The following is a 12,192-nucleotide window of genomic DNA, read 5'->3' on the forward strand; positions in this document are numbered from 1 at the left end:
TTTTATAATCTCTAATTGACTAAGTTTAATAACTTGGCTGGACATAATTCAGGAATAAATTTCTGTTGATTATACCTCAGTAAAGCTGAAATTGCAAAAATAAAAAAAAAGGAGAAAATCCTACATAAAAGAGAAAAAGATTGAATTTCAGTCTAGAGAATGGCATGGTTTTGTAGGAAACGTTCTGTGCTAACCAATTTTAGATCGTTGCTCCCTGCTCCCACTGGAGAATAGATAGTAGCGATGGTATATATGGATAGAGCACAGGGTTCATTTATCCAAAAGGACCTCTTTAACACTCTGCCAATCTCCTCTCCCAAAGGAATACCCATGCGTCTGGTTGACTGTGGAAAAGAAAAGGAAGGGGTTTCTGAGGAAAGTGGAATTTTTGCTCCTCTGCTCAGCCTTTTGTTAAAGGACATCAGTTGCATCCTGATGGTGAAGGTGTGACTGGAAGAGGTTGTGTACCAATGCTCAGTAGACACTGCCATTTGCATTACTTCCCACCACATAGCTCATACCTAGCCATACAGAGAGGGAAGTAGGTTGCATCTACTGAGTTTTGGTGCTCAGGGGCAAGGAGAGGAGCCCATGTAGGTCTTTAGCTCAGCTGTACAACTAACCTAGCTTTTATCAGAGAAGTTTGTCCTGGGATAGCATGCAATCAGTTAATAAGCATATCAAAGTTTGAGCATATCAAAGCAGAACTCTTGATTCCCTACCCCCCAGCTAATTTCCCATCTCAATTAATGACACCATGATCCACTCAGTTGTTCAAACCTAAATCTCAGAGTCATCCTAAACTTGTCCTCTTCCTTCACTCTTCACATCCAGCCCATCAGCAAATCCAATGGCTTTGCCTCCTGAATATTACCTAAATCTATCAATTCTCCATCTCCGCTGTTGGGACTCTAATCCAAACTCCATCATCTTCCACTAGAATTACTTCAAGCCTCCAAATAAATATTCCTCCTTGTTACTCTGGAATTTCTTCTATCCATCCACCACAGAATAGCCAGAGTTATCTTTTCAAAATCCAAATTAGATCATGTCCTCTCATACCTAATACTCTCTACTAGATTCCTCATGCTTTTTAAAATAAAATACAAGATCATTATCACAAAAAGGCTGTATGTGGCCTACCCCTTTCTATACTTTTCCATCATTTTGTATCACCCTGCCCCTCATTCACCACACTCCAGCTACATGGTCTGTCCTGCCTCAAGACCTTTGCACCTACTGAGGGCTCTATCCAGAAACTCTCCTCCTAGATCTTCAAGTAGCTCCCTTTCTAATGTTTAGGAAGCATCCCCTGACCACCCAAGTTATACTAACTGCTTCCCTCTAGTCGTGCTCTAACACGTCAGCCTCCTTTATTGTCTTTATAACGCATAGAAATCATCAAATTTAACTTATCCATATGTTGACCTTTTCCTTCTCTGTCTTCCTGCTTTGGAACAACCTCATAAGTGCCAGGAAGAGCACGTGATCCAGAGGAGTGCTCAATAAGTAATTGTTGAATGCACATAAAACCTTGTATCTTAATTTGGCTTTTGTTTTTTATGTGTATGACTCACTGGGAGAATCCGTCCCAGGGGAGGGGATGACTGGTAGGGCCAGACTGAGGCATTCTCAGTAATACAACCAAGGCTCTAAAAAATAATTTTTCAGTTCTAATGTTCTCTATAAAAATATCCCTTGTGAAAAAAAATGTGTGTATGTATGTATGTATATGTGGAGATACATATATCTATCTATCTATCTATCTATCTATCTATCTATCTATCTCCACCCCTTGTGGATTTAGCACAAGTACTGAGACCACAGTACAAAGCTGGGCAAGGATTCAGGATCCTGTGTATTAGCCACCCCCATCTGCCTAGAGCCTTGGATACGTGACCAACACTAGGCCCATCTTCCCACGGAATACCCACATCCCCCTCTCAGTTGTGCACACTGGGGTTTCCCCTTAGCGTGTCAATTTTCCATGTGCACACCACCTTGCACTACTAAATCTCAGAAACCTTTAATCGAATCACCCCAACTTTATTTTGGTTGAGGGCTCATGGCAAGGGTGGGCTGCACACATGGACTCTCAGTTGGTCACAGGTGGTGGGGCTGAGCTTCGTGGGCAGGGGCAGGTACATCAGGATGTTCCTGCTGTGCAGCCTAACAATGCCTAGGGGGCCTTCCATGTACACAGGGCAGGAATACACAGCCAGACCGGCTGGGGGTGTCAGGTCATTGGCGCCCCGAGCCTGGACGCAGACGCTGACAGGAGGCAGAGGGCAGGGCTGGCTGGAGGTGCTGTCCTGCAGGGCCCCTGCTAACGGGTCCCACTCAGCGTTCCGGAGCTGTAGCCCAATCAGCAGCAGCCCCATCTCTGGAACTGTAGGATTTGGGCTGTTCACCACCTGGGGGCGCAAGAAGCTTATCAGGCAAGGCTAGGAGGGGTCCTGGGGATGCGGGGTATCCGAGCAGATGGGCCTACTGAAGGGGAAAGATCACAAAGAGGCAAGATGGGGTCATTGCACGATGTCATCAAGGATTTGAGGGGGCGGAAGTGTAAACGGAGGGATGGCATGAATATACCTGGAGGTGCAAAGGGTTGCTGTTCAGCTCCTGACGTTTGTATGGGAGCCCACTGAAGCCAGGGCCTTGGCATTCAGGGAGATTCGAGCTGGGCACACGCTGGTGCAGGGCGCCCGTAGCAAAGGTAGCCTCCGAGCGCAGTGACAGCAGCAGGCGGCGCGGGTGGCAAAAGGCTGATAGGTGAAAGATGCGCCCTGGTACTTGGGCGTCCACCCCCAGGTAGCGAACCAACAGCTGCCCACGGCGGGACAGCTGTCGCAGCCAATGCCAGGGCGGCTGCGGGCCGGGAAGCGCATAAGGACGCCAAGGCGGGGGTAGGCGGCCAGTCCAGAGAGCGTGGGCCACCGCGGCACAGCGCCGGGAGGCGCACGGGGGCGCGCCTTTCAGCTGCTGCAACAGGCAATCAAGGTCGCATAGCACCGTGCGCGCCAGCTGGCTCAGTTCCAGCACCTCGGTCTGGAGGAAGGCCTGCAGAGGCCGCTGCCGCGGCACCACCCACCCGGCGCCAGACTCTTCCGGGCGGGCGGTGTCCATGAGCAGAGCCTGCAGTGACTCCAGCCTCCTCTTGGCCTGCACTAGGCGCTGCCGCAGCCGCCTTTCCGTGCGCCTGGAACCTCCTCGAGCCGCAGGAACCCAAGCGGGTAGACTCCGCTGTAGCGCGCTCAAGAGAGCGCGACTCTTGCGGTGCAACAGCCAGGCCCGGGGGCCGGCACTCAGTCCGCAGCTCTGGGGTTCAGGAGGTGTGGGCAGTAGGTGCATCTGGGCCTTGCACTCTGCCAAAGCATCCAGTTCCCCTAGCTCTTGGAGGTGGAGAGAGGGAAGAGAGATAGATAAGATGGACTCTGCCCCACCCAGACTCAAGGGAGTAGGCCTTCCTCTGACATTTAAGCCACCATCCCATAACTGTGTGAATATTGCCCCCTCCTACACCTTTGTAGGATGCAGCTCACATTCCTGAGAGAGTGGCATGGCATGGTTCCCCACCCCAACACAGATACCTGGCTGGAGCTTACCTGGGCTGGGCAGCAGGGTGGCCAGCAGATACTGGGGTGTGTGTGGTTGAGCCCAGCTCCCGCTGCTGGGGCTCAGACAGGCTTGTGTTAGGCTAGTCAGGGCCTCCCTGTCCTTGCTGTCTCCCACAGGACCCCCATAGAAAACCGAAGCTGAGAATGAGGTCAGAACCCCTCAGTTCTAGCCTCTCCAGTTTCCACCACCTCCCAAACCCAAACCAAAAACTCAGTACTCCCACTCCCCCTGCCCCTTCCGGGGCTTTCCATGGGGACAGGAAGATTCTCACCAGCCAGCTCCTGCATGGCAGCACTGGGATTGCTAAGGCTGGCCCACAGCTGGTCTTGGATCTGAAGGACCTGGGTCAGGGTCACTTGACTCCTGGGGGAGGGGAGCAGGAAGCAGGGTTTCAGAACCATTTATATGCTGAGGACTCTGGTCTGTCTAGCCCAAGCTCCCAACTCATAAGGGCTCACCAGTCATTTGCACTTAGCACTTCCAATATAACTTGTTTTTTTGTTTTTGTTTTTGTTTTTTAAAGTAGGCTTCATGCCCAGCCCCCAGCCCAACATGGGGCTTGAACTCAGGATCCTTAGATGAAGAACTGAGCTGAGATCAAGAGTCAGATGCTTAACCAACTGAGTCATCCAAGCACCCCTCATACAGCTTGCTTTTTAACTGAAATCATATTTCCCCCATACCAGCCACCCAATTGTCTTCGGCAGAAATCTGGGAGGCTGTCTTGACTCCTCCTCCTTCTTCACTCCATATTTACTCTCTATCTCTACTATGACTACCCTAGTCCCTTCCACCCATACCATGGCCTTGTCTCTTGAGACTGCCAGATCCTCCTTTAAAATTGCTCTGCTTGCCTCCAGCCCTATCCCATCTGGTCCATTCACACTGCAGTCCGTGAGAGTGATCTTTCCAACAGACAACTAGGATCACATTTCTTTTCCTACTTAAAACCCTCCAGTGGCTTCCTACTCTCCTCAGGATAAAATCCAGTCCCTTGCCATGATCTTAAAGGCCCTTTACCATAAACCTTGCCTGTCCCCACTCAACCTCCCAGCGTGTCCACCTCAGCCACACTGAAATCTCCCTCCTGCTGAGCCTAGATCCCTCTGCTCAGAAAGGCCCCATTGGTACCTGATCTGCCTCTGCTTCCAAGACTCAGTTCAAAGTGAGATCTCAAAGTCCTTGGAGGAGACTTTCTTGACTACCCACCCTGCCCTCACACTTTGGTGCTTCCCAGGCATGAATTAGTCATACTCATCCAGGATGTGGAAAATGCACAATGTTTGCTGAGTGACTGACTGAGCAAGATGGATGGGTTCCCTCACCAGCGGCCCCTGTGTGCCTGCAGCTTCATTCCATAGAGCTGCCGGTATAGCAGGAGGCCATGTAGGAGGACCAGAGGCAGTGTCCTGGTTGGGGATTGTACATTCCGTCCTTGCTGGGCTAGCTCCATGCTGTTGATCAAGACATGGCCCAGCTCCAGGGACTGGTCCCAGAAAACAGGCATGGAGTGCTGAGTCAGTACAGCTGGGGCAGAAGGAGAGTGCTGGGTCAGCACAGCACAGGTACCATCCTCCTCCAATCTGAGAGACTATAGTGGGGAGCTCCTCACCTGGTAAGGAAGCAATAGCCTCTGCAGACAAAATAAGCCAAAGACGAAAATCTCTGTGGACAGTGGCCATGTTCCTGCTTGCAGGTTGGGCCAGAAGCAGTTCTGACTCCAGGTCCGAGACCACTAGGGGTCAAACATGGGGCTGAGATCAATCACTGGGTAAAGGGTCAGATGTAAATTTAGGGATCAGACTTGAGGCTCAAGGGTCAGGAGTCAGATACAAGGGACAGACTTGCAGTGAGGGGATCAGCCATGAGGCCTGAGAGTTCAAGGTCAGGCCAGGTACTGGACAGGGTCCAAGAAGCCATATTTAGGTAGCAAACGCACCCCTGGCTCCATCCAACAGCCTCCACAAAGGCTGTAGCAGCTCCTTCGGCCAGTGAGGCATCAGATGACAGTTCTCCAGCACCAGCCAGTGCCCTTTGTGCATAGCCTGGCATAGAGTGCTAACCACTACCGAGACTGGATCCCAGGCTTCAGAGCCCAGGGCGATCACCTCCAGATGCTTCTGTCCCTGAAGACCAACAGAGAGGTGGCAGAGTAACTCAAAGTGATCCTAGGTGACCCAAGGGACCCAAGGTAATGCCACAAATTGACCCCCAAAAGTCCCTGAATAAGCCAGAAAGATCCATGGGCATGCTGGGAGGGACCACCACACCCCATCTCAGTCCACAGAGGTCTGGTGTCTGTGTGGCCAACAAGCAAGGCTCAAACCTGCTCATGCCTGGCAGCCAGTTTCTGGATGACAGTCAGGGGATGCATGGTGGCTGTGGGGTGACCAGGTGGTGGCAACAAGATCAGCACGGGCTGAGTAGCCTGGCTGTGTTCCAAGGGTATGGTGGAGGCATCCAGGTTTTCATCCAGGGGCCGGCCCAGGAGGCTGGTGGTAAAGTCAGCCAGGGCCCCTGCCAGGCACTCAGGTCGCAGCACACGCCACAGAATCAGCTTCTGGAGGAGACTAAGTGGATCAGGTCCAGGCCCAGGCGCAGGACCCAGCACTGTGGATGACAGGGACAGATAAGCCTGCCAAACATTGGAGTGGTGTGCCAGGGATGCACACAGCCCAGCGAATGGTGGCAGCAGCTCTAACATCCTACATTCTTGCCAGGCTTTCAGCCCCAGCCAGGCTGGTCGAGCCACACTTGGCTTGCTGTAGCCTGTGCTAGGAGAGGCTGCCAGGCCAGGCCAAAGCGCCAGCCTCTCCAGCTCTGGTGCTTTCCTTGCCACTTGCAGCAGAGCCAGAGCACCCAAGGCACCCACCAACGGTAACTGGGTCAGGCCCAGGGCAGCCACAGTGCTGCCCAGTAGCTGGCGGGTCAGCTGTGTTCTCAGCTGCAGCAGATGGCTGGGCAGGTCCTCCCCTTGATGAATCTCATACTGCTCCATGCTGTTCAGGGCCCGCTTGGTGGCTGCTAGCCAGTTGTCTGGGTGCATACGGAAAAGTGGAAGCAGGTTCTGCAGTGGGCTAAGGGCCTTTATAATGGCCATTCCATGCCAGACCACACGCCGATAGGGTGCCCACAGTACCACCTCCTGCCGTCTCATTTCTTCTAGCTCCTCACAGTGGGCACGCAGCTGACATAGCTTTGCCTGGGCCCTCACCATCTCCCGGAGGAATTTGGCTGGTTTCTGATGTTTTGGGTTCTGGAGCAGCAGCATCAGCAGCAGCCCCTCCTGCAGACAGTCATCTGTTCCATGGGTCTGATTCTTTCTCACATGGTTCCCCCACCATCCACACTCATCTCCACACCCATATCTGCCCCCCCCCCCTCGAGCTCATCCCCCCCCATAACAGGACCCCCATGCACCTCAGCAGCCTCCACAGCTTCAAAGGAATCCAGGGCTCTGATCTTTATGTCCTGCCAGCGGCTCTCAAGCTCAGGACACTCAACGCACAAGATTTCGTGCAGCATCTGTTCCTCTAGGATTTCCATGTTCAGGCTCAGATCCAGTACATTCAGCCCCTTCAGCAGGTCATAACCTAGCACTTGGGGTCACATAGGGACATAGGGGATGCTTAACCCCTTGACAGAACCAGGGTTGGGGTACACAGAGAGTATGGCACCCTGCTGCAGTACTGAGCCTGCTCGGGGTCAGACTGAGTGAAGCTGGAGACCTGGTGTGTCCACAGAGCTGTGGTGGCAACTTACCCACTGGCACTCACCTTTTTCCAAGGCATTGAGGGGGAGAGTAGTGCTCAGATAGAGACAGAAGCTGGGCTGCACCTGGGGTGGGCTCAGCTTCTCCCGCCGCAGTAGCCATTGTAGTTCTTGGCACCCTAGGCCCAGCTCCATGTTGGTCAGTAGCACGGGCAGGCCTATGAGGGGGAGGCAAGGACACTCTATTCACCATGCCAGCACCCAGCCCCCTCTCCTGTACAAAATCTGGCTCTCATTGGCTCCCCCATGGATAATAGGAGGATTCCCTCAGGGCTCTTCAACAGAGTTAGTGCTTGGGTTAAGGATGGGAGCAGAGTTCAGGCTGGGGGTGAGAGGCTTGTGGGGCCACAGAAGGGGGACATGGTGAGTGGGGACCAGTTCTCACCACTGGCAGCTGCCTCCTGGAGCTGAGGACCCAGCCCTGGGTCAGTGCCTGAGAGCACACTAAGGGAGGGAAGGGGCAGAGCCCCAGTCTCTGAGGCCGGCCTTGACCTCTGTCTCTCTGTCTTCTTCTCCTCCTCCTCCTCCTTCTCCTCCTCCTCCTTCTCCTCCTCCTCCTCCTCCTCCTCCTCCTCCTCCTCCTCCTCCTCTTCGTGCTCTTGCTTGTTTCCCTCCTCCTCATTTTCTCTGTCCTCTGTCTTCTGCTCTTTTGTTTTGCCCTTAGTCTTATCACTGTCTTCACTGTTGTCATCTTCCTCTTCCATGGCCTCTTCTTTTTCTTGATTTCTCACAAAGCCCATCCCTATGACAGAAAGATGCAGAGGAGCTCCTCTCAGAGGACAAACTGGGCTCCTAGAGAACACCATTCACCCTCAAGGCTCTATCTCTTGAGGGAAGGTCCACAGGAAGACACCTCAGGAAAGTCACTTAAGCTCTTTCTGACTCAGTTTCCTTAGCTGCAACATGGGGTTGATATTAGTAGGTACCTCACGGAGTTACTGTGAAGATGACATGAAACGATACATAGAGAGTACTCAGCTGGACATAGTAAGCACTCAACAAATGTTAGCTGTCATTATTATTTCCCTAAAACTCCAGGGAAGTCTGCTCCATTTCTGCCTTTCAGCGGTCGGTTAGAAGATTCCGTGTATCTCTCCTTTTGCCTAAGCTACTTTTATCATAACGAAAATAATTGTTGCTAATATAGAAATCAGTGCCTGGAACCAGCAACTGCTAAGTGAAAGACCATAAACTGTGGAATTAGCCAAGTCCTGGGCCACGGTATGGTGGACACAGATGGCTGGCTCCCCAGCCACCTTCTCCTTTGCCTCCTCTACAGCAGGAGCTGGAAGAGAGAAATAATATCTTTTTAAGTATTAAGAAATTTAAGAATTTTTTAAAAGTATTAAGCATTAAGAAGTGGGCAAGTGGAGGCTGCTGGGTCCACAGTTTGGTGGAGTCATTTCCTATTGCTTAACAAATCACCACAAATTACCACTTAGTAGCTGAAAACAACACCCATTTGTTATGTTTGAGTTCAGAAGGTTAGAAGCCCAGCACAACATGACTGGATGCTCTGCTTGGGGTTACACAGGGCTAATCAAGGCATCAATGGGGGCTGAAGTTCTAATCTGGGACTTGGGTCCTCTTTTAGGCTTACTGGTTTTTGACAGAATTCATTTCTATCTCACACATTCCCTGTAGCCCACTGCATCTTCCACCCAGAAATAATAGTTCCTTGAATCCTTCTGTGTTTCAAGTTTTCCTGACTGCCTCTTCTTTCCTCCTTGCTTCTTTGAAGGGCATATGTGATTACATTGGGCCCACCCAGATAATTCAGGATATCTCTGTCCTGTGTGTGTGTGTGTGTGTGTGTGTGTGTGTGTGTGTGTGTGTGTTTAGGTTATTTATTTTGAGAGAGAGAGAATCCCAAGCAGGCTGTGTGCTATCAGTGCAGAGCCCGACTCTAGGCTCAAACTCACGAACCCCAAGATCATGACCTGAGCCAAGATCAAGAGTTGGACGCTTAACTGACTGAGCCACCAGGCAACCCCAGGATATCTCTTTATTACGGTCAATTGATTAGTAATCCTAGTTACATCTGCAGAGTCTTTTGTGCCATGTAACATAATCATAGGAGTAAAAATAGAGGACAAAGATGACGGGGGCCAAAACTCTGCCTACCACATGTAGCTGTTCAGATTTCTGGAAGATCTTTTGTTTTCCTGATGAAAGGGACAGAAATGGCTAGCAGCAACTCTGACATGATGCTTGGAAGGATAGCACCCAAATATGGTGGCTGGAAAAACCAGGAACTTATTTCCTCATAGTTCTGGAGGCCAGAAGTCCACAGTCAAGGTGTTGAGAAAGCTGTACTCTCTCTGAAGCTTTTAGTATATGTGCTGCCGAAGCGAGCACTCTCTCTGAAGCTTTTAGAAAAGACTCCTTCCTTGCCTCCTCCAGCTTCTGGTGGTTCCAGGAGTTCCTTGGCTTGTGACTACATAACTCCACTGTCTGTCTCCCTCTTCATGAGGCCTTTACTTTCTGTCCCTATGCCTTCTCTTTTTTCTAAGGACACTTCTCATCGATTTAGGGCCAACCCAGATAATGTAGGGTAATCTCATTTCAAGGTTCTTAATTATATCTGCAAGACTCTTTAACATAGAGGTTCTGTGGGTTAGGATTCAACCCACTACATTCAACCCACTATAATGTGATAAGCCAACATGCTAGGGATTATTGAGCAGAAAGACAGAAGGATCTGGGAACTTGAAGGCAACACTGAAGGCTGGTGCCTGCTTATCTCAGTACTTCTTATAATGTGAGATAAATAAATCCTTCTGTCTTAAGCCATGGTAAGTTGGGTTTTTGTTACTGATAGTGATAGCATTTCTACCTGATACAGCGAGTTAGTGGGGAGGCAATGAGGATTTTTCTTTTCCCTACTAATCTGTGTGGTGGGTAAGAAGTTGGTTTATCTCATGGGATTTGGACCATATGCTCACTGAACTTCAGTGGATTTAGAAGAAGGCATGCTGGCTACTTCTCTACTTAGATGAGAGAAACAACCCTCAGGAAAAAAAAAAACTGTAAGAAAATTCCTTTCTGCTCATATCAAGCAATTTCAGACCACAAATGTTCAGATACTCATGCACCTTGCTGATTTGTAAAGATGATTATCTACCTCATGTTGCATGGAATAGGAAATTACTGGCTATTGGAAGAGGCTGGAAAATCAGGGAAGGTAATTTTCCAGATCCATCTCAAGCACTTCTCTTTATGCATTCTCTGCTTGACAAATTTAATAGTCTCCCTTCCCCTTTTGATTTGGATACAGCCCCCAAGTATTAGGGGCTATGCTCCATGGCCAATTACCCTGAGCTCACTACTCACACTATTTTCTTACTACAGCTCTGAGCTGAAGGCCAAGGTTTAGCTGGATGGCAATTAAGGCTTAGTGGAATTTCTCAAGCTCCCAGAACCAATGTTAAGAGAGAAGACAGAAAATAGGGTTTAAATTCAAGAATGAGAGTATACCAAGATTTCTGGCATTGGTTAATAGCTAACAGAATCCTTACAGATGAAATCTGAAGGAAAGAAGATGAGAGATTTAGTGGAATTAGCCAGAAAATCCTCTATCTGGTAACAAGGGATCAGTGTTTGCTTAATTTGAAGACAAATCCTAAGCCCCCATCCCATTCCAATAGGAAGTGGCTATGTACGGCTGAACAGCTACAAACAGGATTCTTGACCAATGTTCCTTTCACAGATAGCCCTGGTTACAATGGACAAGGAACATCATACTGTTCATTAGAACACAGGATAGCTGAAGTGGCTGTCCCAAGAACTCACTCTATAGCCAGTGAAGTGATGCTAATCATTTGCCTTCCTATCTCTGTCTGGCATTACACAGTACATGCTAAAGACTAATTAGATAAGTGTGTGTTTCTTACCCTTATCCAGTTTCTAAACAGGAAGTTTACTGTAGTTATCTTGATTTGATTTTGCTTCACTCTGCATATTGGATGTACTGCTATGGTGAGATTGAGAGTATACTCTGTCATAGGTTATAGAATCACAAAGAGCCACATCTAACTCTGATCAAGAACAATGAACACTGTTCACAGCTCCTGGACTCAGAATTGGATGCTGCAGCTAGATGTTTCTTCATTGTGTCCCTTACTAGAAAGGGTGTAAATTTACTTATAGTTGCACATGTGAAAGTTATATACTGTGTATTTTCATAATGGTGTATGGGCACAATGGAAGGTTATGCTGGACAGCCAAGGGATGGAAGGTAATAATGGCAGCAATAATACATGAGTAGTAATACTAAAATTTTTGAGAAATTGTTTTTAGGCACTGTGTGAACCCCTTTTACATAAATTATCTCATTTAATATGATGTTTTGTAAGATGGGTATAAGTAAGATGCTAATTTTATTGTCAAATAAATTTTGGCTTAGAGAGATTAAGTACCATGTCTTAGTTTGCATAGCTAGCAAAGAACAGGTATTTGACCCAGACAGTCAGATTATAGAGCCCACATTACAGACTGCTTTATTATGTACCTTCCATTGTAGATATCTATTACTGTCCCCGGTGCAACTCCCAACCCCTTCTGGAAAATAAACACCATTTTCTCTTTCCCCTACCCAATACCCTTGCTTCCTTCCCCTAGGAAACACCTCCTTCTGACACTCTACCCAGATAGGTCTCTGCTCCAGGCAGAGATAATAGAAATATTTCCCCAGAATTCCTGAACATGGGATAAATTCCGACAGTAAGGAAGGCTCCGAGTTGTAGGCCAAGTTTCTAAGAGTGCTGAGCAGACCAAGGAAGTGGAAGATCATGGACTGGTCAG

The 12,192-nt window shown here is 49.2% G+C and overlaps 2 protein-coding genes across 2 annotated transcripts in view; one reads left to right on the forward strand and one right to left on the reverse strand.

The window, feature by feature from the left end:
- The window catches only part of RRP8 (ribosomal RNA processing 8), a 59,432-nt gene that overhangs the window by 25,917 nt on the left and 21,323 nt on the right, over window positions 1–12,192 (forward strand). The gene's annotated exons all lie outside the window — the stretch shown is intronic.
- The window catches only part of DNHD1 (dynein heavy chain domain 1), a 79,135-nt gene continuing 68,968 nt past the window's right edge, over window positions 2,026–12,192 (reverse strand). The window contains exons 32-42 of the mRNA XM_040461331.1: window positions 7,775–8,131; window positions 7,395–7,547; window positions 7,039–7,217; window positions 5,945–6,904; window positions 5,558–5,744; window positions 5,231–5,353; window positions 4,944–5,145; window positions 3,890–3,981; window positions 3,606–3,755; window positions 2,593–3,392; window positions 2,026–2,414 (exon numbers count right to left, since the gene is read on the reverse strand). Of these exons, the coding sequence (XP_040317265.1) occupies window positions 2,064–2,414; window positions 2,593–3,392; window positions 3,606–3,755; window positions 3,890–3,981; window positions 4,944–5,145; window positions 5,231–5,353; window positions 5,558–5,744; window positions 5,945–6,904; window positions 7,039–7,217; window positions 7,395–7,547; window positions 7,775–8,131 (3,554 nt within the window). The 3' untranslated portion in view covers window positions 2,026–2,063. The remainder of the gene's footprint in view (window positions 2,415–2,592; window positions 3,393–3,605; window positions 3,756–3,889; window positions 3,982–4,943; window positions 5,146–5,230; window positions 5,354–5,557; window positions 5,745–5,944; window positions 6,905–7,038; window positions 7,218–7,394; window positions 7,548–7,774; window positions 8,132–12,192) is intronic.

This window comes from Herpailurus yagouaroundi, unplaced genomic scaffold (assembly GCF_014898765.1).
Source record: "Herpailurus yagouaroundi ecotype Mexico unplaced genomic scaffold, PumYag 255, whole genome shotgun sequence".
NCBI classification, from domain to species: Eukaryota; Metazoa; Chordata; class Mammalia; order Carnivora; family Felidae; genus Herpailurus; species Herpailurus yagouaroundi.